The 27,398-nt window shown below is 41.4% G+C and overlaps 2 protein-coding genes across 2 annotated transcripts in view; one reads left to right on the top strand and one right to left on the bottom strand.

Annotated features, from left to right (window-relative positions):
- Positions 1-27,023, bottom strand: part of LOC125902217 (phosphatase and actin regulator 1-like) — a 71,286-nt gene extending 44,263 nt beyond the window's left edge. The window contains exon 1 of the mRNA XM_049598410.1: positions 26,814-27,023. Within this exon, the coding sequence (XP_049454367.1) occupies positions 26,814-26,925 (112 nt within the window). The 5' untranslated portion in view covers positions 26,926-27,023. The remainder of the gene's footprint in view (positions 1-26,813) is intronic.
- LOC125902214 (zinc finger protein 585A-like) lies at positions 3,172-13,539 on the top strand. The gene is made up of 7 exons (XM_049598402.1): positions 3,172-3,649; positions 8,137-8,336; positions 8,626-8,727; positions 8,808-8,903; positions 9,082-9,192; positions 11,069-11,192; positions 11,295-13,539. The coding sequence occupies exons 1-7, from the start codon at positions 3,217-3,219 to the stop codon at positions 13,409-13,411; spliced, it is 3,183 nt and encodes a 1,060-aa protein (XP_049454359.1). The 5' UTR covers positions 3,172-3,216; the 3' UTR covers positions 13,412-13,539.
- Positions 27,024-27,398: the final 375 nt, after the last annotated feature.

Genomic DNA, 27,398 nt, shown 5'->3' with positions numbered 1-27,398 from the left:
TTTGGAGCAGTCAGAGCCGTGCCCATTAATGCACTGTTAATTGAATCCAGTTATTTGCCGTTGCATCTGAGGAGAACTAAGTTGTCACTAACATACTGGCTGAGAATTCAGGGAGGAGGAAATGGAAATTTAGCATCAGCTATTCCGCAGTAGTGTTGGGAACAAACAACATTTCATAAGAAAGTCAAACAGTACAAAATTCATATTATTATACACAGTCCAGCAGTTATTAGTAGCAGCACATTTCCATAACTTAAGAAATACTGAAAAATAGGAGAGAGTGGACAGAAATGAATTTAATATAGGATGCTTGATTCATAATTATTCAGAGAAGAGTTGCTATAATTATCTAAATATTTCTACAGATGGACTAAAACATTAAAATAATGAGCACGTAGGAGTGGCCATTTGTTCCAGCATCTGACAAAGGAATTAATAAGAAAATTCAAGCAGATTATCAGCAGAACTGACGGCAATAATCATCAGTCTTCAGTGGGTAGAGGAGGTAAAAGCAGTTAAAGTAGTGATATCAGATTCTGCAGCTGCAGTACAACATATAAAATCAGGTGAAATAGCTCAAGAGGATCTGTTCATTGAGGTTTTCATGTCCTTATTGAATCTACATCATCTACGAATAGACATTTATTTCTGTTGGAGGCTGGTGCATGTTGAAATAGAGGGTAATTAGATTGCAGATAAATATGCCAAAAGTGCATTAAACAACAAATGATGATGGAATTTGTTTTGTGAGGTCAGAAACAAAATCAATAATTCATCATAGAATTATGACATATTGGCAGGAATTTTGGAATAATGACAATAAGGGTAGAGATTGTGAAGAGTGAGAAGTGCTTTGCACGTATTTGTTGTTGTTTTGTGTCTCTTTAAAGGTCAGCATTGTCTCTTTAAGGTATATACGTGTCATTTTGTGTCTCTTTCAGACATTTTTTGTCTCTTTGTAGGTCCTTTGTACCTCCTTGTGGTCATTTTGTGTCTCTATGCAGTTGTTTTGTGCCTCTACTTTCTTTGCATGCATTAATTGTCGTTTGTGTCTCTGTAAAGGTCAGTTTTGTCTCTGTGAGGTATATTTGTATCTTTTTTTAGTCATTTTGTGTCTCTTTTTAGTTCCTTTGCATCTCTTTGTGACCATTTTGTAGTTGTTATGTGTCTCTTTGTACCTCCTTTGCATGTATTTGTTGTCTTTTGTGTCTCTTTATGGGTCAGTTTGGACTCTTTGACATATATATGTGCCTTTTTTGTCATATTGTGTCTCTTTGTAGTTGTTTTGTGCCTCTCTGTACTTTCCTTGCATGTACTTCTTGTCCTTGTGTGTCTCTTTAAGGTAAAGTTTGTCTCTTTGAGGTATATCCGTGTTTTTTAGTCATTTGTGTCTCTTTAAATGTCAGTTTTGTATTTTTGAGGTATGTATGTGTCTTATTTTGTTATTTTCTGTCTCTGTAGTCATTCTGTGTCTCTTTGTACTTCCCTTGTGTGTATTTGTCGTCATTTGTGTATCTTTAAAGGTCAATTTTGTCTCTTTGAGCAATATTTTTGTGTCTCTCTGTGGTCATTTTGGGTGTCTTACTGGTCAGTATGTGTTAATTTAATTTGAGAGACATTTTGCAGGTGAAGTCCAGGGGACCTCTGACACTTTGGTCCTGTGGGCCTCTGCCTAGCAGGCCCGTTGAGTAATCCACCCATGGCTGCAAGGAATCTGCTGAAGGTGTGATGATAGATAGCAGGAAGTTCAGTGTAGAATGAGAGAGATGGAAGGACAGGGTGGTAGATATGGGAAAGGGTGGAGCATTGAGGGCCTGTTAAAGATTGGGGACAAAAAAGTTCAGTTGAAAAAGACTATATAAAAATTAATAGATGAAACAGGTAAATATCCAGGACATAATAATTTCTTTAGAAAATTTTTGTTTTATTATTCATTTGATAGTTTTTGTTGAGTAGTCATGGTGTTACACACCCCAGCACTTGCCAGCATGTACCTTTAAAATTGGTTTGTAGTCTGTGAGTAAAACTAAAGAAGAAGTTAGGTCTAAAATACTGGGTAAAGTTGAAAGGTTCTGGCTCTATCTGCAACTGATCACCTTTTTGAGGACTGTGAGTTCCCAGTAAGAAGAGGGGGGGTTAACTATGTGACTGAGTGGGCAAGGAAGATAGGAATAGAGGGGCCACAGATTGCTCCATCAGTTTGCCTGCTACCAGCTCCTATTTGGTTAATGTCAGAAATGGAAGTAGACATGTGTATCATAAATAGATTGAGGTCTGACGAAGCTTGAGACTTAGCCAGGTTAGTTAATGAGCACCTGAAACAAAAATGGGGCGCGGCTTCAGTTGGATTAAAAGATCCTGAGAGTGGCAGGGCAGGATTTGGAATGAGCATACCCGGTTTGAGTTATATCAAAGCAGATAACTGTCAGATGGTGTTGCAGTCTTTTCATCTGAGCTTATAGTACCTGTATGGGCGTTTTGGTGTTTGGTAGGACTCAGCAGGTGGAGGTCAAGAGCCAGACTAGACCTGATGGGGGAGACTCACATTTACAGGCTGGAAATGCAGGGATGTATGGTGGGGTTCTCATGGGTCCCAGCATATGTAGGGTTAGAATGAAGCAGCACATAGGATGGCCAAGGCTGCACTACGGCAGGAATGTGTAGATATCAGGGTTGCTATTGGCACGGGTGAGTGTGGTAATTTTATCAGAGAAGGACTCATTAAGCAATGGCAGGGAGTGTGGGAGAGGGAGCAAAAGGGCAGGTGTCTTTTTTCAAATTCAGCCAACGGTTAATGGACTCAGTAAACATAGTCTAAACATAGAAGATGAAAGCAAGATGACTAGATTAAGACTGGGGCGCTGTGGACTGCGGAGTGGGCTGCTGTTGTTAGGGAAACACCTGGATGAGAGATGTGTGAAGTGATGGAGACTGTGCAACCTGTGATGCTTCGGTGCCAACTGTACGCAGAGGAAAGGAAGATCTTGTTTAAAGAAGTGGCTAAGCTGGAAATAGCCAGGAAAATCATTGACTTTCTCCACACACCAGGCCTGTATCCCAGGATTTAGGCCAGCAGGTGTAATGAATAGTATAAGCACAGTGAGGCAGCAGTGCGCCCAGTCTGCCTTTAAAATCTAAACGAAGAAGAAGAAGAAGGAGTAAATAAATAAATAAATAAATGAAGAAGAAGCAGCAGCAGCCACAACAAGCAGCAAAATGGACTCTCGTGGATGGAGTAAAAGCGAAACCCGCTGTCTGATCTCCAGCTGGGCCGAGGAGTCAGTGCAGCAGAAACTGGGCGACTCATATCACAACCGGCTGATTTATGAGGACATCTCGAGGAAACTGAAGGAGAATGGGTACAGTCGAACATGGCTGCAGTGCCAGCGTAAAATCAAACACCTCAAGCATCTTTTCAGGAAAGCAAAGGACTTAAAGAGGTCCGAGGTGGACAGGACAAGCTGTCCCTTTTACGACGAGCTGGAGAGGGTGCTGGGACACCGACCGCCATCCTGCACCGAGGATGATGTGCTGGACTCGAAGCCCGAGGGGTCTCTTTTCAACTCTACGATGACCGCCATTGCAGATGCAGCCACGTTGAGCAACACTACGCCTGTTGAAACCAAGGACGAAGACGGCGATAGTGACGGTGTGTGATTTAATTATATTAAAATTAAAATGCGTTATACAGTGGTGGCTGTCAAGCTAGCATTTACGCTAGCAGCTAATGTTGCCTTCACCACCTGTGCTAACTATGTGCAGTACCATTTTATATAGTAGTAGCGTATAAAATATAACTACGCATGTATATAATTTATGTCTCCCTTACGAAATTTATTTAAGTAACGTTATTAAGTTTATAAACTTAGCTCTGTCCTGCACTCTGTTTCCACCCATTGACAGCTGGTTCTCATGTATTATGTTGCAGTCAGAGACACAGGTGGACGCAGGGAGGGACTTTTACTTGAAGCGGTTTTATTTTATATATTTAACAAAAGCAAAACCAGCTTTTATCCCACTTTAAAGTTTACCTGTACGCTTTCTGTGCCGCCGGCAAACTTTATCTTCTTGCTACAAACAACCATGGCAACAACAACAACAATAAGAAAAGAAGAATGATTCTTCTTCTACAACTTTTACTTTGAAAAAAACTTGTTGCTGACTCACAGGCACCACCTCGTGGCCAAACCCGGTCAGCGCATTCCCACACATTAATCCTGCTTAAAATAATAAGAAACATATTAATATTAGTACATTTAGAATATAAACAGTGTCCGCATACACTGAAATAAGACTGGAAATTTAATATAATGAATTATACTGTAGACTTGACTAAGTTTTGGGTGAGGAAAATATATAAATATTATAGCTGCTGCGCAGCAATGGGTCGAGAGTACTCTTGGATGGGTCGGGTCCGGGCATTTTTAGGCAATTCTGAGCAACCTCTGGAACCTAAGATGGTCATCTACCGCTCTGAGCTAATTGGCAAGTAGCAACTCAACAGTGGCTTCACAAACTGAGTAAGCCATTCACTGTTGTGTAGGAAAGCAGCCATCCCTGCATGGAAAGGCAGATTTGAAACCACTATAAAAAATTCAGTTATTAAGACAAAAATCTGAAAATACACATATTGCATCTCGACAGCATGGAGATGTTGGTAATTTGTTTGTAACAATGATTGATTTGCTCCATATGTGAAAAACTGATGTTTAAAATTGCCATTTTTACATTGACTCCAATTGTTCACATTAGAGCAAAATTTAAAATGCTGTCAAAAATTCAGTTTTTGAGATAAAATTCTGAAATTTGCCACACATCATCTACCATGACTCTAGAATTTTGTCATTTTTTTCATGAACATTGAAGATTTATTTAGCAAGAATTTGCATGTGTATGTTTACAGTACTGTTTACAGTCAAACATTTTGATGCACTGCAGGCACAATTATGGATAAATCAAAAATCTGAGAAACGTAGTTTGTGTAGGACAGTCTGAAGATGCTCTGTAGCAAGTTTGGTGTCAATTGAGCAAAAATTGTGGGAGGAGATAAGTTTAAGAAGTTTTACAGTTTTTGAAAAAAACAGAGTGATGAACTTCATAATTTTTAATAGGTTTAAATGTACAAAACTTTCTTCAGTATTGGGGCTACAGTTTGATGAAAGTTGTGAAGTTGTAGCACGTATGGTTGATTTGTTATGAATTTCCAAAGTTTTGAACTTTAGACGCTTGCTGTAGCGCCACCATCAGGCTTGGCTTGAGTTTACAGCTGAGGATATCTGGCATGAGACTGGACCTTTGTGCAAAGTTTGGTGGTTTTCACCCATGGGAAGTATGATTTCCTCGGAAGAAGAAAGAAGAGAGAAGAATACCTAGGATTACAATAGTGTCCTGGCAGCTTAGCTGCCCGGACCCTAATAAATCTTTTGTTTTTTCATTGTTTTTTTTAGATTGAATTAGATGAAACTTTATTGTCATTGCACATGTCACAAGTACAGAGCAACGAAATGCAGATTGCATCTAACCAGAAGTGCATAAGCAGTAATTAAATAACATATGTACAGGTTAATATACAGGGTGGAGGATATGACTGATGTATAAATATGTCTATTTCTTCAGGTATGTACATGCTATTAACAGGCTATGTCTTTAAATCTTAGTACAGTATGAAAACTATACAGTATGTACAGTTGTGCCAATTGTTAATATAAATATACATGATTCAAACTCCTGAGAGCCTGCGTCTTCATATGAGGACATCATATTTTTGGTCTCCTGCACTTTATACTTCATTCTGCTTGACTTCGACCTGTTGTCCTCGTTTGTGGACACTTTTTTGTGCCATGTAGGGGTAGTAAGACCACAATACACAGTAGTGTAGTTTGATATGACGACACATTTCACCAAGTAAAGCAACAGTAACAAGCTAAGGTGCTGTTAATTAAGAAGTTCTCATTTGAGGACACTGGGACTTTATTATCTTTGACAAGGTTTAGGTTTTATACTTATCAGGTCCTGCTGATACCAAATAGCTAGTAGAAATTACAAATGCATACCAAACAAAAGTTCGGGTCTCAGGATATAGTGAGCATAAACAATTAGTATTCATTTAAAAAAAAAATCTAACACATACAGGGAGGGAGGGAGGGAGGGAGAGAGAAATGTCAAACTGAGATAGAAATGTATGCACTTGTTTTTAGAAACAGTTGTGCACATCGCCAACTTTCCCTCTTGACGTTAACAGTCACTGAATATAATCCTGCTCAGCCACTGAGGCTGACAAAAATGTTCATACAGTACTGTCACAGGCTGTCAGTGATTGGGGTGAGATGCTCGCGACTACAGTTTCAGAGGAGTGTAAACAGGTGACTGCTCGCTTCTCATTTCTGTTATAATTCACTCCTGCCTGTCTTTTCCTCTTCTCTTCCTGTCTCGCCCCGTCTCATGATGTTTTCTTACAGCTGGATAAATTGACAAGTTTTAAATGTAGAGGCAATAACACAACATATCAAGTGCTACCATATATTTGTGTCTTTTGATTACCAGTGTGGTTTCATATTTTCAGTTATGATTGTATGGATGAAAATCAACTTTTTCTTTCCAGCAGCATTTTGGTCAAATAGATTATGTCTCATATTGTCTCTAAAAATCTTGAAACATGCAGAACTGTGGGGCACATTCCTAATGTTTTTGCATGTAAAAAAGAGACAATTGGCAGAGCTACATTGGGAAAAAATGTGCATACAGTATTTAGTTTTAGTTAATAAAATACAAATTTTCAATAAAACCATAATGAAGTCCCCAGTATGTAATAACGTATGTAATAACTTTGGTTTAAAAGCTGACATTCTAGCTGACTGTTCAGTTATTTTGCTTGGTGTTCATGTTATTAGTTGCTTCAAAAGTCCCCAAACACAAACACAAAATTCAAGGATTGTTGCAGCGCTTCTTAGTTTCATAGTTGCCAAGCTTCTCTTGTGATACACTGGCACCATCTAGTGTGGAAATTTGGTAATGTACTTCCACACCAAACAAAACATGGAGAGTAAATTCAAACTTGCCCGCTTCTGATGTGCCTCTTTCATCACAAATCCCAGTGTGTGTTATCAGCAATGACTTTTATACTCTCTAAATGCCAGTAATATCATCATCAATATCTTTACATAGTCTTTGTAGGCTTCTTTACACGGGAATAAGGTGGAAAAACAGCAAAGCTACCCACAGAGAAACCTAGCTTATCTACAGCTAATGAGGAAAAAATAGTTTATACTACTTTGGGAAAATTATCAAAATGATAATGTAAATGTGATATGAATTATAACATTATATAATATAAGTCAAATATAAACCAAAAATTAAATTCCCCACTATTCATGGGGAAGTGCAGGAATATCAGCTTTAGTTTTGTGTACAACACCTGCTGCCAGAAACCAGAGTCCAGGTGGGAGGTTGACTCAGTTTGCCAGGTAACTTCTAAAATACCATGCACCAGCTTCTCTGAACATTTGTTAATAAATAGCAATAATTCAGTGCTACAATATTTCCTTATATGGCCCCAAATTGTTTGTAGATTCAGTGGGTAACTACACAAAAAATGGTAAACAGTCATTTAACTATCTGAATCACTATGTAGATAAGAACTTACTTAAACCACCAGCAAGCTTCTGCAAAATATGGTTTAACTACCCGTTTAATTAAATGTAGTTCACCACTCCCAACACTTCTTAATGGCTAATGTTGATGTGAACAGTGCTGAGGATGTTTTATGAGTCTGTTGTGTTGCACTCATTTACAGCCTCAGCACAGTGACGATATATAATTCATTCTAATATTTAATTTTTATATCTTAAGTACTAGTGTTAAACATGAAGCATAATGCACATTTTATTTTAATTTTAATGCACATTTCATGTTGACTTTATTTTGTTTATTGCTCTCTTTATTCTTACTTTTTATAATTCTCTATTCTTTACAACGGAGAGACTGTTTCGAATCATAACTTTCTCTCGGGGATCAATAAAGTATTTCTGATTCTGAACAGTGCGGCATATTAATATAAATGTATTTTTTTTTATACCAGTGATGCAAGCAGTTGTCTCGACACTGTCTCCTTACAATTTTAAACCTTTGTTCCCCCAGGTTTCCTCCCTCTGTCCTCTTTCCGTCTCATCGTCCCCCCTCTGCAGCTTGTGTCTGCAGCTCTGTGGGAGATCGTCAAGCAGGGAGCTGTGATGTACTACGGCCTGCTGGAGGACTTTGTCACCACGGTGTTGGAAACGGTCCCTGAACTGCTCACTTACACGGAGCGAGTCCAGCTACTTATGGGTCTGCGTGCAAAGGTAAGAAGGAGCAGCGATGGAAATGAAAATAGAGTTTCTAAAGTGCTGCAATTTTGAGATACTTGTAGATGCCATTTAGTATTTCCATTATATGCTACTTTATATTTCCACTCCACTACATTTTAGAGGGAAATATTGTACTTGTTACTTATAATTGTTCTTTCATATAGTGCCATTGCTGATAGTTCTCAGATGATGGGTCATGCCAGTCAGGGCCACACCTCCCCATGTGACTCAGTTGCAAAATAAAGCCCTCACTGAATTGTTCTGTCTCCTCCTGTGCCAACAGGTGGTGCTAGACTTGTGCCGCAACGATGATTTTGCCAGCCCACAGGCCATCCAGCCTCATCTGAGCAGAATAAACACCTACATCACAAACCAGGATAAAGAGGTGGGTGGTGTTGTTAAATCTCCACCACTTTCTGTGTTGTTTGCATTTACTTATGGGCTTTTAAATTTTGTTTTGTTAAGCCTTCCAGCTCTGAGATAAAAGCTTCAATGACAATCTTCCTGAAGCTTGTTCACACTCTGGTGGATGATCGGTGTCAGAGGGATATCTTTTATCAGGTGAGTTACTGTATCTTTTAATGATCAAGATGATGTCCTATGGAAAGAAAACTAATTTAAAAAGTCAGTTTCTCAGCTCTTGATTTTATTCAGATAGGTTAAATGACTTCATGCAACCCTCAAAATCTGTTGAGGTATTTTGTGAGATGTAATGAATATGTTTCTCCTTATTCTTTAGAAAACATTCTCAACAGTGTTTGGCCCTAAATATGACTCAGCTCTACAGGCTCTGATGAGAAAATTCCTCTTCAATCTGCAGAAACTGCTGCCTGTTCCAAACCTCGAACAGGTAGGTACCTGACAAACAGTAATCCTGGGACAAATAAAGCCAAAAAAACTACAGATATCCAATGTTCATAAAAGTCAGTAATGCAGTAGCACACTGGAGTTGCAAGAAAATGACATTTGTAATCTACATCAGTGCATATATTTGTGCTCACCTTAAGAAGAATTTACAGTCACTAGTTTCCCTTCTCTGTGAGATGCTAGGAGAGTTAATCTGGGGAATGTGCAAAAACAATATCTGTTCTGAGGCAATTTGAGGGACGTTGATACTAGGGCTGGGTTATAATAAGCGATTCATCCAATTGAAATTGATCTAAATTTGTATGACCTCATATCGATCCATAAAATCCTTTTACCACAGATGTGTGAAGCTTTTACCGTCACTGGTAGTAAACAAGCCATGGCGCTAAATTATTAAAGCCACAGTGTGTAAGAATTTCTCCCATCTAACGTTAAAATAATTCTTGCTCCTCTCCATTGGCTTCTCAGTCACGCAGCACTGGCCTGGCTCTCAACGAAAACGCTGAAGGTGGGGAGTGCTATATGTCCCTTGCTGGCGGATGTATTTTCAAGATGTCAAAACGTTATGGAACCCCCCAAACGACTTACCCGCCCAATGTACAAACAAATCCGAAATCCTCCTTTTACGAGAATAAGTCAGCTTATTGGGGGAGGTAATAATACACCAATGATGACATATTTATGAATGCAGGCATCGATCTTTGCCAATAAACAACTGAAAATGTCCTGTGGTATTGAAGCTCCGATGTTACTGGCTCTTTTTTTCTGTAACTGTTTGCTTATTGTTTTAATGTTTTGGTGCCATTTATTATCATGCAGCGGCAGTTTCACACACACAAAGTAGGATGCCACGGTGTAGAGATGGATGTTATTATAAGAGCAATAAAACCTCCACAAGGAAGAAGTCAGTATTTTATCAATACACCTTTGTAGCAACATGCAAACATGTAGAACAGTGATATTTCAATCTGCTTTGTCAGCTTACTGACCTGCAGGCAGTGACTGTCGGCAGCAGAGGGAGGAGCAGAGAGGACATGAGCACTGATACTGACTGATGTGTGTCTTCTCCATTCTTTCTAAACTTCACTCAGTATTGTGATGTCAGGAATATCATTTATTGTATCGACATTTTAGATTAGTTTCCAGTGAGATATTAAGTTTATATTGTGATTTAGCAGTTTTAATTTTACTGTCGCTGCTTTAGAAACATTTAGTTATAAAATATTCAGTTTTAATCCTGTTCTGAATTTATTCTTTTTTAAAAATAATTCCTTTGGAAAAAAAATTCAGTATTAGGTCTCTCTCTTTCACATACTAGCAAAAACTGGAATCGAAATCGAATCAATTCAGGAAATCAGTGGTGATCCCCAGCCCTAGTTGTTTCAGTGATGAGGAAATTAACAGTATATATCAGAATATATAAAAAAAGCAAGGATGCAGTTTTAATAAAATAATCTGTGAAACTGAATGTTCTTTTTTATATGACTATTTTGGAAAATTCATGATTTTTTTTTTCCTCAATAATGTTCATGTAACGTAACCCGGAGACTGAAATTACACACACGCATTACCTCTCTGGGTGACAGCATACCAGCTCCGAACTGTAGCTGAGAACACACCGCGATAGAGCAGCTTCCCTCCGCACACACTTTAAAGTACACACAGGTGACCCACTGCCCTTAAAGGGGAAAAAGGGTGAGATGGTAACACCCAGGACGTACCTTTACTCATGGGATCCTAGTGCCTAGACAATCAAATCTGTTATCACAGTGTATCACTATCACTGGACAGCATAACAGGACACTTCCTCTATAATATCTGACACTGATTGCTGCTGATCTGTTCTCTTCTGTTTCAAGACCTCCCGTCGGCTCAGTCTCTCCCCTACGATCTTGAAAGAGTGTGTAGACTTCATGAATCAACCTGAGCCCTTGAATACACTCATCCAGCATCGCAAACATCATGGCCACAAAGTTTCACAAGGTAGCATTTTCACACCGTTCCTAATTGTCTTTCGCACTACTCATTTTTCTTCTGTTTCAGTTGCTGAGAATAATTTGTGTTTCGTTTGTCATTTTATTCCAGCTTTGTCCTCCTCTGGTGATGACTGCATTCTTACCAGCCTGTCTTATAACCTACCAAATGTGGACAATGACGAAGGAGACGCACTTTGCCTTGAGGCAATAAAGTTAAAAGAAGAAAACTTGGAGGAAATAAATTCAGAATTGATGAGGAATTCTGACAGAAATGGGCAGCAGCACGTCGATGATCTACATGAAGACGAAGGAGCCTTTGTTGAAGTAATACTCCAACCTTTCGATGACAGCTGGTCTACTGATGATGATGATGACGACATGGACAAAACATGGTTCCACCATTTGAAAACTGGCAGGCGGACATCATCAAAAACCTTCAAGTGTCTTGTTTGTGGCCAAGATTTTGGTTCCCGTAGGAAACTAAAGAAGCACAAGATGACACACGGCGATTGCTTTACAAACACGACGAGTCACTCAAATTCTGTGAGCCAGAGTTGCCTTTTCGAGGAGATAAATTTAAATCCCAAACCACTGACTTTGCCTGAGAATAATGCTTCTAGAAGTGAGGACGAGCTTTCATCATTGGCAAGTGCCGCAACACATAGCCCATCAAATCTGAACAGTCTACAAGCAGAGACAGGCCCACAGTGTTCCACAAGCTTACCTCATCACTTCAAAACAAACCCTGCTGATGAGACCAAAGAGTCTTTCGTCAGCGAAACTGAAAGTGGACCTTCAAATGTTGCACCCCAGGAATCGACATCGTCTGACTCGCAACAGGAGCAACCAGGTAAAAGAAGCAGTCGTGCCAAACAGTGCTCCAAATGTGGGAAAATATTTACTTGTTCTGTTGATTTGATGAGGCACATGAAATGCCACACTGAGCAGAGTCCCAACCACTGTTCTCACTGTGGGAAAGACTTCGACAGCTTTGACGAAGACTCTGAGATGCACCAGGAAGGTAAATGCAAGGTTTCAAACCAGAATTCGCAGGACAGTTCCTCCAGCAACACAAATAAAAGGAATTGGGAGAATAATAATGTTCCAAGTGGTATAACTTGGCCCCCAATGATCACGGATACACCTGGAAACGTGCGCGCTAGATCACCTATGACGTGTCAGGAATGTGGCCAGGATTTTAGTTACTACAAGAGTTTTGAGAAGCACAAAAGCAAATGTTCCAAAAGGGCTCCTCGAAGGAGAAGGCGGACAAACACGGACTATTTTATTATCAATGCGTGTAATTTCAGATCAGCTGAAAATACCAGTTCTGAAACTCCAAAAACTCCAGTCTCTGCTGACGATGTAGCTGTATCCCAGACTAAATCTCGTAGCATCAAGTGCACCATGTGTGAGAAGACCTTTTCAAAAATAGCCATCATGAACAGACATTATTCCCAGTCTCATAAAGTCAGAGGCCCATACCCATGTCCTTTATGTAAGAGAACTTTCGTGAGGTTGTGCGAGCTGGTTCAACACCTGCGAAACAGAAGCTTGTACCAGTGCGCCACCTGCAAGAAATGTTTCCCAAAGCCGGGACAGCTACACGATCATGAAAAAATCCACACTGCACGTGAGACACCCCAGGTCTGCGAAACGTGCGGGCGAAGCTTCAAATATCTCGCTCATCTGATCCTGCACCAGCGAAAGCATCGAGATCAGCAACCCAGCGTGTGCTCCTACTGCAGGAAACAGTTCAGCTCAAAAGACTGCCTGAAAGCGCACATGGTGAGACACACAGGTGGTTACCCGTGCCCGGTCTGCGGGAAGAAATTCAATCAAAAAACATACCTCAAATGGCATCTGTATAAACACACAGGGCAAGCACCGTACCTCTGCGACACATGCGGGAAAGGCTGGCCGAGCGCGGCCCAGCTCAAGCTCCACATGATCCAACACACGTCGGAGAGGCCGTTCAAGTGCGAGGACTGCGGCGTGAGCTACAAGAGGGAATCCCATTTGATAGCTCACCGCAGAGCCAAACACATCAGGCTGCGGCCATTCGTGTGCGAGGTTTGCAGCAAAGCGTTTAGACTAAACAACGAGCTGAGGAAGCACATGATGGTTCACACAGGGGAGCGGCCGTTCACGTGTCCGAGGTGTGACAAATCCTTCACGAGAAAATCTCGCCTTAGAGAGCACAGAGAGAAGGCATGTATGTGTTAGTTTGTAGACTTGTATTAAACTGTTTATACAACACCACCTGCCATACTATACTGGACACTACATGCAGTTGTGTCAGCAGCTATGTGTGTGTATGTGTGATGACTTATAAACCAGCTACAGATGTGTCAATAAACTACATTTTGTCTGATACTGTGAATGATTTTCCTTCATTGAGAAAAAGGACCTAGTTGCACACAGAGTATGTCAAATCAAAGTCTTTTGTAAAATATGCTGATGTCTACACGGTTTCTCCTCGGGCTACAAGAAGCTCAAGGCTGTAGGAGGAGGCAGACTCTCAGTTTGGGTGGTTTGGAGAGGAAGCTAATCCAAAGAAAATAACACAGGTCTTTGCATAGATGGGAGTGGAGCTGTTTGGCAACTATTTTGGTAATTGATTAATTATTTTCAGTCATTTCAGTCATTTTTTAAAAGCAAAATTGTTGGACCAGCTTCTTGAATAAGAGAATTTGCTGCTCTTTATTGTTTTATAAATTAAATATCTTTGGCTTTGAGCTGTTAGGTTTGACATAACAAGTATCCTGAAGACATCACCTCAGGCTCTGGCCACTGATTAAGTGAGAAATGTCAGATTATTATAATAATAATGGAAATAATAATTAGTCTGCAGGCCTACATGGAAGTTATGGGAATGTATTGTCAGTTTCCCCTCCCCATATACAATTAAAATTGATTAAAAAAAAAATAGAATTACTTATTTCACATTTTTGATCATATAAAATCCCTAAAATTGACCATCAAAATTTCCCAGAGCTGTTTTTACGCTGCTTGTATTATCAGTTTAACAGAAGTGGGACCAAGTCATGGTTTTGCAAGAAAGTCAAGTCCCAAATTGAGACAGGTGAGTCCTAAGCCAAGTCCGAAGTCTTTAACCTTGAGTTTCAAGTCTTTAAAAGGTCATATTGTGCTTTTTAAAGTTTGCATTTAAACAAGTTTGTATGCTTTTAGGTTTCTGTAATTTTTGACCTGCACATTTTGCAAACTGCAATTTGGTTTTTGTTGACTGAGATGAAGATTATTTGTTTAATTAGGTTCGGGTGCAGGGCCACGCCTCAACCACACCTCTGATTACCTGCCAAGCATACTGATGCCTGGTCAACCCATCCTGCCCTGTTTGTCTCAGATTGCTCGACCCACCCTCCCCTCCCCTTCCCTTCCTTCCATCATCCTTCCTACCTCATCCCTCCCAACATTCCTTCATCCTCTCTTCCCTGCACAGCATCGTCCAGATCAACCCAACAGAAGACATCCCTCTTTCACCTTCACCCCCTAGAAGTGGTGCTCAGTAACGCAACGTAAGTTCATGGTTCTCTCCTGTAACTTGACTGGATGCTGTCCCATCGGTTCAAACAAAATGGATCTGGGAAATCAAGTGTCGACTTGCTGGGAACGAATAGCGTTAACGTTGGTTAATATAGGAAATGAAGGGAAATGAATTGATTCCTGGCAGACGTTTTAAATAACATCCTTTTTAGTCTCTGGGCTCAGGGGAAGGTATCAAGTATTTTCAAATCAAAAAGCTCAACTTCAAGTGAAGTCATGAGTCACTGGTGTTAAAGGCCGAGTCGAGCTGCGAGTCTTTTATGATTCTGTCAGAATGAGTCGAAGTCATCAGATGTGTGACTCAGGTCTGACTGGAGTCCACACCTCTGCAATTTAATAATGACTGAAATGGGATTTTTGCTTTGTAAATGACTTCAGTGATTAATCAATTATTGAAATTCTTTGTTATTTATTTTCTGTATCTCAGTATCTTATATATCTTATATTTGTGTATACACATGCACATTTCACCTTGTGCAGTAGCCTGCTGATGCAGAAAAAGCATTGCTCCACCAGAGAGCAGTGGTGCTCCAGGGACCACCTCTGTTTCATCAGCCAGAGTCAAACTGGATTTTATGCACAGTGTTTATAGGTTGTTAATTCTTACCAATTCTTTCACAGGCTATATCCAATGACATGCCACAGACTTCTTATGAAAGCACGTCCAGCTGTCAAAATAAGAGTGACGCTTGTACTGCAGGACATTTTGATTTTTGGAAGTTGTTACGTATGACTGTAATCTTCTTTTAAGTTTGAGAGGATAAAGATGCAACTAATGCTAAACCTTTCATTAGATCTGTTGTCGCAAACAGATCTTTTTTTTGTCCCTTTCATTTGTTCTGTGCTGAGGCTTGTCCCTGCAGAGCACAGAGAAACCCTCAGTTTGAGATGTTCCACTTTGTCTGTTTCTCCACTTTGTCTGCTAATTAAGAAACAGTGTTGCAGGCAAGGTGATACAGGATGACAGACAGCAGATTTTTTGGGGGGGGACGGAAGGGGGTGAACATCTCTGTAATAACGGCACGATAGGGATCCAAGGACGATTGTGTTAGTCCTGTTTAATGAAATAAAATGTAATAAAGGAAAAGGGAACACTGTCTACTTTTCCATTTCCAGTCTTTTGAAAGTGCTGTGGTCAGGATGTGCCGTGCGAGAGCAGATTTTGAGGTAACAAGGTTCGGTTATATGCTCGCAGAATCACACTACTTGACAGCAAGCGAGTGAAAAATTGAAACAGAAGAAATCCCACAAAATGAAAGCAATCTCCAGCGGGCTCTGCAACACTTACTGGTAGCCAGACTGCACCACTCCTCTGGGACATTCTGGCTGTCTCGGTCTGCAGAGACACTCAGAGATTTTTCTCTGACTAAAACCTCCATCTGTCCTGCTCGCTCTTGATGAACACCACGGTATGATGTGGACTATCAGCTGAAGAGCTTAGGTCCCCTATGGCCTCTTACGCCTGTGCTGAAGTTAAGACTGATATCTTGGGGTCTCAGGCTCAGGTAGCTCAGCGTTATATGACGTCACATCAAAGACTTTTTGCAGATACTAATGGGCTGTGACTGCTGTCGTAATTTCTGAATCATCTAATGCAGACAATTATCCATATAGTATACAAGTCATTTTAAATCTTATGCTATTGATACAGCAATGTCTCCTCGTGAATCCCCATGAATCCAAAGTGCTTTCTGTGCCTAAACCTACCCAGACCTTTACCACAGCACTGTCACACCATAAAACCTTGAGACAAGAATACTTAGAAGTGGCTTGTGAGACTTTTGCAAATCTAGGGTTAGCCACAATATAATCACAAACCACAATGGGCACACTTACATGCACACTAATATTACACTATTATCCAGAATATGACAATATTCTGAATTTGATACGTGTCATGTAAACAGCATAGTCTGTTTGGATGTTCTGAATTAGGCCTTATTCCGAAATGTAGTATTTTCTCATGAAGACGTGGGATGTGCCGATATTTAATGGGTTTAACATCATTATTTGGACATGTACTGTAGATGGTGCATTCAGAATATGTTTTTTTACCCAAATGCATTGTTGTCATTCAATCAGGAAGACTTTCTTTATGCTCATCCTTCCTCTATTCAGCTGACTATGGGTGTTCACTCTCCATCGTATCCAGAGTCGAGGTCAAGCTCAACGGAGGCTCATCCCTCTACTCATCCAGATCGTCAGCACTTCGCCATCTTCTCCACATCTTCTTCTCATCTCATTCTCACCACCTCTACCACCACCAGCTTTTAGACCCCACGTGGGTTCCCTATACGACTATGAATTCATCACCCATCAGTGAGTCCCTCCGGACTGAAATGTTTGCAAGGCTGAGGTAGAGATATGCCCGAGAGAAAAAGCCTGAAACACTTTCGGATAACAACAGGCTTTAGGAGATGTGAAAATACTGTGACGCTGACCTTTTCAAGAAAGTGGTTGAAGGAATGAAAGAGGGAGGCTGTGTTTGCACGGTCTAAAAAATCTGCCACCTTTGGAGAACTTTTTAAAAATCCCGGCACAACCAATAGTCGTTCCACTCTTCCATATTTGGACTTCATAAACGACATGTTAGGGCACATTAATCTGAGTATGCATATCAGTCATTCATTTTCCGTAACCGCTTATCCTGCTGGGGGTCTGGGGAGCTGGAGCCTATCCTAGCTGACATTGGGTGAGAGGCGGGGTACACCCTGGTTATCACAGGGCTGACACATAGAGACAGACAACAATTCAGGCTCACATTCACACCTATGGGCAATTTAGAGTCACCAGTTAACCTGCATGTCTTTGGACTGTGGGAGGAAGCTGGAGCACCTGGAGGAAACCCACGCTGACACGGGGAGAAGATGCAGACTTCACACAGAAGGGCTCCCCCACCCTGGATTTGAACCAGGAACCCTCTTGCTCTAAGGCGACAATACTAACCACTGCACCGCCGTGCCACATAATGCATAGCTGCATAGCTGCATGTAAACAGGATTATTAGTAGAATATTAATTTTCATCAGCCATGTAAACAGCTTATAGGAACATTGTCTTCTGGAATAAGGGCAGACACCAGAATATTTTGTGCATGTAAACTCGGGCAGTGTCTCATGTTTTCATGCAGCCAGGTACTTTACCTGCATGTCATTCCACATTTGTCTCTCCACTCATTTCCTGTCATCTCTCTACCACAATATTCTAATAAAAATATATTAAAATAAAACTATAAACCCAAGTTTTGCCTTTTGATGTTCCAATTAGTTTTAAAGTGCATATGTACAGAATATTCATTAATCTAATAGCATATATCTATTTTTCAACATTGCGTATCAGAGTGATCTTCAAAGCCACACACTTTAAAACCTACACACAGGGCCTTTTAATAAGTATTAAGTAAGTATTCAAAAACATTTTTATCCCTGCGGTCATGATGTGATATGACTACAAGATCAATTCAGCTTTGGATCTGTAAGATTTGCTGGATAACGGATTGGAGCAAAATGTCCCCTTGGTTCAATTTCACATAATTATCCTGCCTCTTCAGATCCCAGTCATTTATCCTGTAGGCTATTAGCCTGTTTTTACACAGACTTACATAACTGTCTGAAAACTGTGGGCATAATTTACCATAATGTTCTGTGTAGAGCGAGCACCGTACATCTCTGTGTCATTTGAAGGGCTTCACTCCAAAATAAGGTTTATATTATAACATAAAAGGTCACATTCAGTCTGTATTAACTGTAGCAACACTGAATTAATTTGTGGTTTATACTGACAGACTAGTAGAACAACACAAATCAGCTAAGGGTGTTTTTTCTTTTAAAATACAGAGACACTGACCAGCTTTGGGAGTGCAAGAGCCAATCCTGATGCATGCTGACGTTTATCATTAGAAATAGGATACAATTTTGAAGGACTGCTGAGTGGTGCAATGCAGCTTTGATTGAATTGAGTCCCAGGTTTGCAGCAGCGTCGAAGGGATTCTGAGTCTGTAAAGTCTCTTACTCAGCAGAAATGTCCTCAAGAGCTGGTGCACTATGGGAGCTGCATTGGTGACGCCAGCAACAAATGCCATCCTGTAGACATTCATCATATCCATGTAATGGATGCCCATCGTTTGTCCCCCACCTGCGTTATATTATCTCGCTGAGAATAAACATTTTGTTGTCAGTGTAGATATTAGAGATATGACCCACCCATCCTCTGAGCAACAGACTGGATACAGTGTGCTGCCTCCTTTGTTTTATTTCTTCGTACTCAACAGAATTCATGGCATGTTGCTTTAAATTCACTGAAAACCAGCATTAGAGAGTAACTGATTCACGCGGAGCTCTCTCCTCCAGCATAATTGGTCCTTGGCAATGCTGCTTTTCAGATTGCAGTGGTATCTTTACCCCTCTCTGCCCAATGTGCCGCCACACTTACTATAAATATGACCCATAAGCACGTCGTCATACCGCTCTCTTCAGCTTGGGAGGCTTTTGAAATAGGCGTTATTTCTCAGCTGGCGTGTGGAAAGCGCATCACAGCCAGGAGCCTTTCCCACACTTCTGAGTGTGGCAAAGAGAGAGGGAGAGATGAAAAGAAAGCAGAGAGAGAGGGAGAGAGAATGGTTCTGGGAGGATGAAGCTTCCTGCAGGCTCTCATAGAAGACACCTGCCTGTCGTTTTCTTTAAAGCATCTTGCTACAGAGGTTGGCAGGCTTTCTGGCCAGGTGACACTGATGGTTGATTGAACTTTTATGCAGCAGGAGCATCCAGCAAGGGCCCTGGATATAGCACTGCTATTTTTGCTCTGATTTTCCTACTCATGTTTTATTCAGACCTGGGATGCTTCAGCACAAGCAGGCCTATGTGCAACCAAGTAGGGAAGATGGATGCTGGGCTGTTTTTTTTTTTTGTGATGCAGAGCTGTTAGTCTTTCATATGATGGTCTGAAATGTCAGCAATGTGCTGTGTGTGCATGCATTCGTGCGATGGGTGTGGGGGGGGTGTAAAAGAAAGACGAGAGATAGATTGGAAGCGACAGAAACAGAGAACTGATACAAATCTCTTGCCACTAATTATCACCACTTTGTTAAACACTTTTGCTAATAGCCTTGAGTGTTGCTGCAAACAGATAAAAACATTACAAATTCAACAGCGTCTGCACTGGCTCCAGCCCATCTAGTTAATCTGAAATTCACTTTCTCCTTCGAAAAAAAAAAAGGACTGACAGCTCACACTGGTGATTGCAAATTCCACGTGTTCCTGACCTTGCAGTCACCTTTAGCTGCCTTTTGAATTCCAACAAAAAGTGGATCATCTGACTAGACCTTCGTCGGTGTGAGTGTATGTATGCAAATCATCTCTGAATGATTATCAGAGTAGTGAAACAGAACATAATATATCTGCATGCATGTCCTGTTAGAGAGGCATCAGTTAAATCTCTCCCAGCGTCTGTATGAAGCCTCTGACATACTGTAAATCCTCGAGTAAACTCTGCAGGCACACACACAACTCTGCAGCAGAAATTTGTCCTGTCCCACCATGCATCTGGTATGTATTGATTGTACTCTTTTGGACAGCAGTGCTTACAGTATACAGGGATTGCAACACAGAGCAGCAGCAGCAGCAGCAGCAGCAGAGAGAGAAGCAGGGAGTGGTGGGTGGTGAATGAGTTGAGTTTAGCTCTTTTTTTTTTAGCTTTACGTGGCTGCAACACAGAGCCAGGCTTGAACACTGAACTGTGAGACAAAGAGTACTTGTACATCTCCAAATACTGCGTGTGCAAACGTGCATGTCTGTGCATATTTACATGTGTACTTACATCTAAATTTCCACCCATGTTTGATTCCTAATACAGAGTATGCATGTCTCATATGTGTGCGAATGCAGTGTACACACTTGCGGGGGAAGAACCCTGCAATGCAGCCGAGTCTGGGCTCCAGCTTTGTCTATTTGCATTCAGGCCAGGTGTAATTGTGGGAGCTCCAGCCATTGGTGTCCCCACACCTCTACAGTGCACACAGCACCCAGCTGTTCAGCACAATTAACATCTGTACAGTAAGTGTGCTGTGATTAATGTCCCATTTGCCAGAGAGGATCTGGAAAGACCCCGAGCCTGTATGGACAAGCCGACCCATGTCAGGGCTGCAAGGTGCATTGAAAGACACAACAATATCAAAAGTTAAAGTGCCATTCTAGATTGCAATATGCTGCATGATTCTGAAAGATAGCCTAGTATTCGTGAGCTGTGCCTAAATTTTGTCATGACTAGAGACGTAACACATTACTACGGTTTTAGAGGCTCTTCACTGGCTTCCCGTTCATTTTAGAATCCATTTTAAAATTTTGCTTTCAGTTTTTAAATCTCTTAATTGACTGGCTCCTGACTCTTTATCTGATATGCTGCTTAAATACATTGCCTCCTGAAGATCCTCCACCTCTGGTCCACCAAATGTCCCCAAGAGTAGAACTAAAAAGTACGGTGCTGCGTTCTGTGTTGCAGACCCTCGTCTGTGGAACAGCCTTCCAGAGGACGTCAGACTCTCTGATTAAGTCGACAGCTTCAAATGAAATCCTAAAACCTTTTTAGACTTGCATTTTTGTAGCGTGTATTTGATTAATTGATATCAAACCTAATTTGTATTTTTTTATGCGTGTGTATGTGAGTGTGTGATCAAATCTTACTCACTCTATCTTGTATTGTCTTTTATGTGTGTTTTCTCATTTTATTATGCAAAGCACTTTGAGTTGCACTTACTTTATAAATTGTCCTATAGAAATAAAGTTATTAGCATTAGTATAGTGACCAAAGTGATCATGGTATCGTCATAGTGTTGTCCTAAAAGTCCTGATACACACACTGAAAAATTATCACCAAGTTTTATATTGGAAACACAGCACCATGCTCTTTTTGTCTGCATGAACATTAATCTAATAACATTGCCAATGCCTGTGTCAACATATGACACCATATGAAATGTGCATTAACATTAAAGATAGCTTGTCTTTGCTCAAGTGTCAGTGTCACTGTAGATGAGGAAAAGGGACCAGTAGCATCACTGGGTTTGTCTGCTGTATGCTCTCTCTGTGAACAAAAGAACACCAAAACAAACCCATGTTGCATGCCGCGCCTGCTTCCCAGAGACTGTTGCTAACATTGGTTTATGCTGGACAGAATTTACTGTGAGTTTTTGAAGGCTAATAGTAAACGGTGGGAATTTTATTGGGGTTAATCGTGAAACCGTTTACCGTTTCATCCATAGTCATAGCTAGAAGTAAGATCTATGTGCAGAACTTTGATTTTATCAAAAGTAAATAAAGATTACGCCTTTTTTTGCTCATTTTTAGCACAATTAAAAAAGCAAAAAAGAGAAGAAAATTCCTCCATGCAGCTATTCCTGTTTAGATAAAATTAATTTGTTAACTTAGGTTCGGGCGCAGGGCCACGCCTCAGCGACTGGTGCCTGGTGCCTGGTGACGCGAGGCTATGCCAAACCTACTTTTGTGATTGCTCCACCCACCCTCCATTTCCTCTCCATCATCCTCCCTACCTCATCCCTACCAACATTCCTTCATCCTCTTTCCCTTTCTCCCCCCATCTCTTCTTATTTAATCAGGTGCATACCTCTCCCATGCCGCGTTCTAGGTACCATCTGGGGGGCCTGTAATCAGCTCGGATGGAAAAACACCTGAGACGGAACCCCCACACTGAGTCTCCCTCTGCCCGATCTCCAAGACATCCCTCTTCCACCTGCACCCTCCACTTACATCCATTCACCAGTCCTCAGCAACTAACTCCTGCTGAATTACAATTAAACATTTAAAGACATATTGTTTTGGCATGGTTCTCGCTAGTGAAATCACAATATAAAAGCATGAATGTGAAGTACTCGCAGCACAATTGTATCTTCACCAGGCAGTCAGTGAGTCCGTCTTCTGTCAAAAACAGTGCAGACATCTATTAATTTCATGGAGCATTACAAAAAAAGGAGTAAGATACAGAGACAGACGAGATTGAGACACAGAGTTAAAAGGTTGTGTTGATTGTTTGAGAAAAGATGTTAGAAAACCCCGAGATGTCTGGTCTCTTTGGTAGAAAGATGTTCGTGGAAAATCAAAAGAGCTAGCTTCTGTAATTGGGAGAGTTTCTTGTGTGTTATCGTGAGTGTGCAGACAGAAAGCAGATGGGGCTGTAGTTGAGCTGCTGAATGATGAGCAAATAAAAACAAGCAGACAACCTCTTCTAGTGAGACGGATGCTGTGTCAGCAGGCAACGCGCGCACGTCGCACTAACAAGGGGCCAATATGCACGCACACTGACACGCAAATACACATGTTTTGCCTTTTGGGTATAAAGTCAAAGACGAGATCCTGACGTAAACAATAATGATTGTAGTTCAACAAACACTGTAATCTCTCAGCTGTTAGTCCAGATGCTTCTTAACAGGCTGTAATGATTGAAATAAAACCTGTGAAGTAGGTCAACCAGCCCTCTACACCTACACCCTGTATGTTTCATGACAGGTGACACAGTCATTGATAGCTGCACAGTAACTGATGCCATTATGCTGTTATGTCTTTGTGACTGTGTGCAGGGCCATTTAACTGTGAGGCAAATTAGATTAGTGCAGACGCTAAGCAGGTCAACGCAATAAAGCAATGTTTCATACATGCACCGTGATTCCATTAGAGGCCCATAGAGTATGTCATTTGTATGCTACAGCCTTGTCTCTGCAAAAAAAGTCTGACTGAATCCCAATAGACACCACTGAGCCATGCATGGGCTAACTAAGCTCGGGTTCAGCATCACAGAATAAAGCAAAGTATCAGCTGTTTAAACACTGAACAGTCGAGTTGGCTGCGAACCTTCGACTCATCTCCAAATCGCACACAAACTCGCCACGAATCAAAAACAAATTACACAACGCAGTCTCGTTGAAGCTGGCAGACGCTGGCGGTGTCTTGATTACAGCGGGACTGTGTTAGATACCAAAGTGCGTTTTCTGCTCTCTGTTCAGCAGCAGTTCATTGATGAAAACATGGACACAGTCATAAATAGAACATAAGGCTTAACCATTACAATGACCCTGAAAAAGGCTCAGAGAGAAACCAAAGCCATCTCCTTGTCCAGAACTACACAGAGATAATTGCTTAGTTCTTGTTTCACATCCTTGGCAGCCCTGGTCATTTATCATTATTAAGCACCTGGGCTCGCAACCACAAGGCTTTCGGTTTCCTTGGCAATAAGCAAGCGAAAGCCTGCTCCACTTCTTCAGGTGGAAGTGAGTCAACAGCGCTGTTGTACAAATCGCCCCCGTGCCATCCTCATGCTTTGTATGAGCTCGGTGTAGAGTAGGGAAAGGAAAAAAAGGAGCACAGAGACAAATGACAGTGTCCTGCCATTGACAACAAGCTTGTCTCCACAGGCCAAACAGCTCATTGGCATGAGCAGCCGAGAACTACAGAGGCTTATCTGAGATAAACATACTGGGGGGCTTTTTTTATTCAACATTCATTCATCCAGGGAAACACAACTGCTCTTTTTCAGCAGTGCCTTGGTTACTGTTGCACACCTGGGAGCTCGGCAGCTACATTTTTTAACCACGGAGCAGCTGCACTGGAGAACGGTGCGGTCACTTTATGACTAACGTGATGACCCTTTGATCATAATCTCCTCAGCCCTGAGCATCTTAACCAGTGGTTCAAACCTTTTTTATGTCAAGGAGCCTTTAATTGAAACACATTAGGCCATGTAACTCTGTTTGATAGGACGATAGGTTTGATCACTTCAGGGACTTCCATCTGAAAAGATTTCGGTTGTCAGATATGATTAAAAGCAGAATTCTACAGGTGTCGACTATAGCTGAGGAGATAACTGTGGAGCAAGTGATAAGTCACTCTTATAACCAAGGGCGTAGATTTTCTTTCAACATTTGGAAGGACACATGTTAAGTGCAGGGTCTAGGGGTCGTCCCATCAAGAAATTTTACTGCATCCTGGTTCATTTTTATGCAACAACTTGGTCTTTTTTCATGCATTCATTTATGGTTCAAATTAGGGATGCACCGATCCGATATCTGGATCGAATATCAGCACTGATATCATCAAAATAGATGGATCGCGTATCGGAAAATGCAACCTATACCTGAGGCGATCCTTTCCCTATAAATCTATTGCGACGCCAGCTACGTCATTGTTTCATTTTATCTTAGGAAAGAACTGTGTCGTCATCAATGCCTGATGCCTCTAGTCGTTTCTGTTCTACATGTAAAGTTATATAGCTTTTTGGGTGGTTTCGGATCGGTATTGGGTATCGGCTGATACTCAAAGCCACAGCATCGGGATCGGTATCGAAACTGAAAAAGCTGGATCGGTGCATCTCTGGTTCAAATGTTACAGTACCTTCTGCTTCAACTGTGCATATTTGCTTCAATCTTTTATTTTGCATTTTATGGCAGATTGCAACCATTGCTTTTGAGGTTACGCACTGCCACCACCCACTTTTTGCATCTTTTTGCATGAGTCGCATTCTGGCAATTTGTTAAAATAAAAGTATTGTTACTATTTCGATGTTTGTTTTGGGGGTAAAAATGCATGTGCCCCCCTGATTATGACTCTGCCTTGGGCACTCACACTGTACCCACATCTATAGCAAATTAAATAGTGAAAATAATGTATTTGTTGCATCGATTCCAAGGTCCTTCATAATCGCCCCTTCCTACCTCTCTGAGCTCCTTCATATCTACACACCCTGCCGTACTCTTAGATCCTCTTCTGCAATCCAACTCACATCACCATCACCACCACCACCATGGGTTCTAGAGCCTTCAGCCGCTCTGCCCCCACCTCTGGAGCTCTTTCCCCCACGACATTCGCAATATCGACTCCCTTTCCACTTTTAAATCCCGCCTAAAAACACACCTTCTCAAGCTCTTTGGAGCTCCCACAAGGATCCCTGAGGCTCTGCTGACCCCAGGTTGAGAACCACTGGTCTAGATTGCTACTGTCCTCACTTGAGATAACACAAGCCAATCTACATTTAAACACATATGTGCTGAAATGATTAGCTAACTGACTGATTTGCAACCAAGTCTTTCAAGTGTGATGAAGATTTGCTGCATTTCTCTGCTGATGTCTTTGTAATTTTAGAGAGAGTCAGACAAAACAAGCTATTCATAGATGTAACTGTAACTACTGCTGTGTCAAGATGGATGAGACTAATAAGAGAAAAGCAAATGCTGATTGTGGCTGCTTCAACCATCACCCCAATCCTTTTGATAAGCCTTATCATGACTACCATGAGATCTGTAGCCCAGGCAGCTGGAGGCAGCGTGTGTCTTAATAACACTGTAGTGCAAAAGATCTGAATCCTGTTGACTCAGTCAGCATAAAATGCCAAGTCACCATGGTAACAGGGGATGCAACACGCTTTGTAAAGGGTGATGGAGACAGAGGACTATTCACCACGAGCATCATCGCGGGATCTATTTCAACTGTTTAAAAATGCGGCGATTAAAATCTACATCAAAACGCTGAGCAAACCGGATATCCCATCACATTTTGTGCACCACAGTCAAAGCTTTGGCTACTACAGGTCACGTTGAAGCTTCTTCATATTATATAACTGCGTTGAATTACAGTGGTACAAATTACCCAGCGCTGACGAAACCAAAATTCACACATGAGCGGCGTTTAAAGCTGTACAAAAAAAAAAAAAAAAAATGCTGCTTAATATGTGGACTCCCTTGGTGTCTTTGCGTCAGACACGTCAGAATAACCACCAGCGTTAGTCTACAAAGTTGCATAACATTTCAGTCACATTTCCCCCTGCCTAACAAGAATATTCAGAGCTATCCATTAATAAATTATAGAGGGCTGCATTTCACAGGAAACTATAACACCAGTCCACGGGAATACAAGCCTGTGGGGATACTGTTGTAATTTTTCATCCGCGTAAACTAGGCGCGTATCTGAAGCTATAATCCCCCTCCTGGTCCACCCACATGAAGACATCAGGCAAAACATCTAAAAAAGATTTGGGGGGCACAGGACGGATGGATGTGCGCCTACCTGTCCGCAGGTTGAAGGAGAGTCTGGCTTCAACAAGATATGGGGTATCGCTCTTGGAGCGGAGTCTCCGTATGGGTCTGCGGTCTGTGCTGCTGTCTGGAGTGGTCGCCATCAATTTGAACCAGTGTCCAGGGATGACTGCCGGCCGACTTGGGCAGACGCAGAACCACAGCCACTCACACACTGAGAGGTAGCTATTGATGGGGAGGAGGGAGTTCACACACACACACACACACTGAGAGAGGGAGAGGGAGGGAGATAGGGAGGCGTTGGTGGCATGGATACAACGTGAGGAAAAAAATATAAGGATGGACATATATGGGCAATGTTATGCTCACTCCTCACATTTAGATCAAATGTATTGATTTGTATGTGGTCAACATTCATTCACAAACAGTCGCAGGCTTTACCTACTGATTTAGACACAGCCCACAGTCATGGAAGAATTCCTAAACGTGCCTACCAGGGGACAGGCCCAGGGGCCCAAAGTGCAAGGGGGCCTCCTGAGTCTAATCTGCAAACTGTCACTCATATTAACTTGTACTGACCAGGAAGAGTTTCTAAATGACCACAAAGATATGCAAA

The sequence above is a fragment of the Epinephelus fuscoguttatus genome, linkage group LG15 (genome assembly GCF_011397635.1).
Source record: "Epinephelus fuscoguttatus linkage group LG15, E.fuscoguttatus.final_Chr_v1".
Classification (NCBI taxonomy): domain Eukaryota; kingdom Metazoa; phylum Chordata; class Actinopteri; order Perciformes; family Serranidae; genus Epinephelus; species Epinephelus fuscoguttatus.
This window is presented reverse-complemented; position numbering and strand designations above follow the sequence as displayed.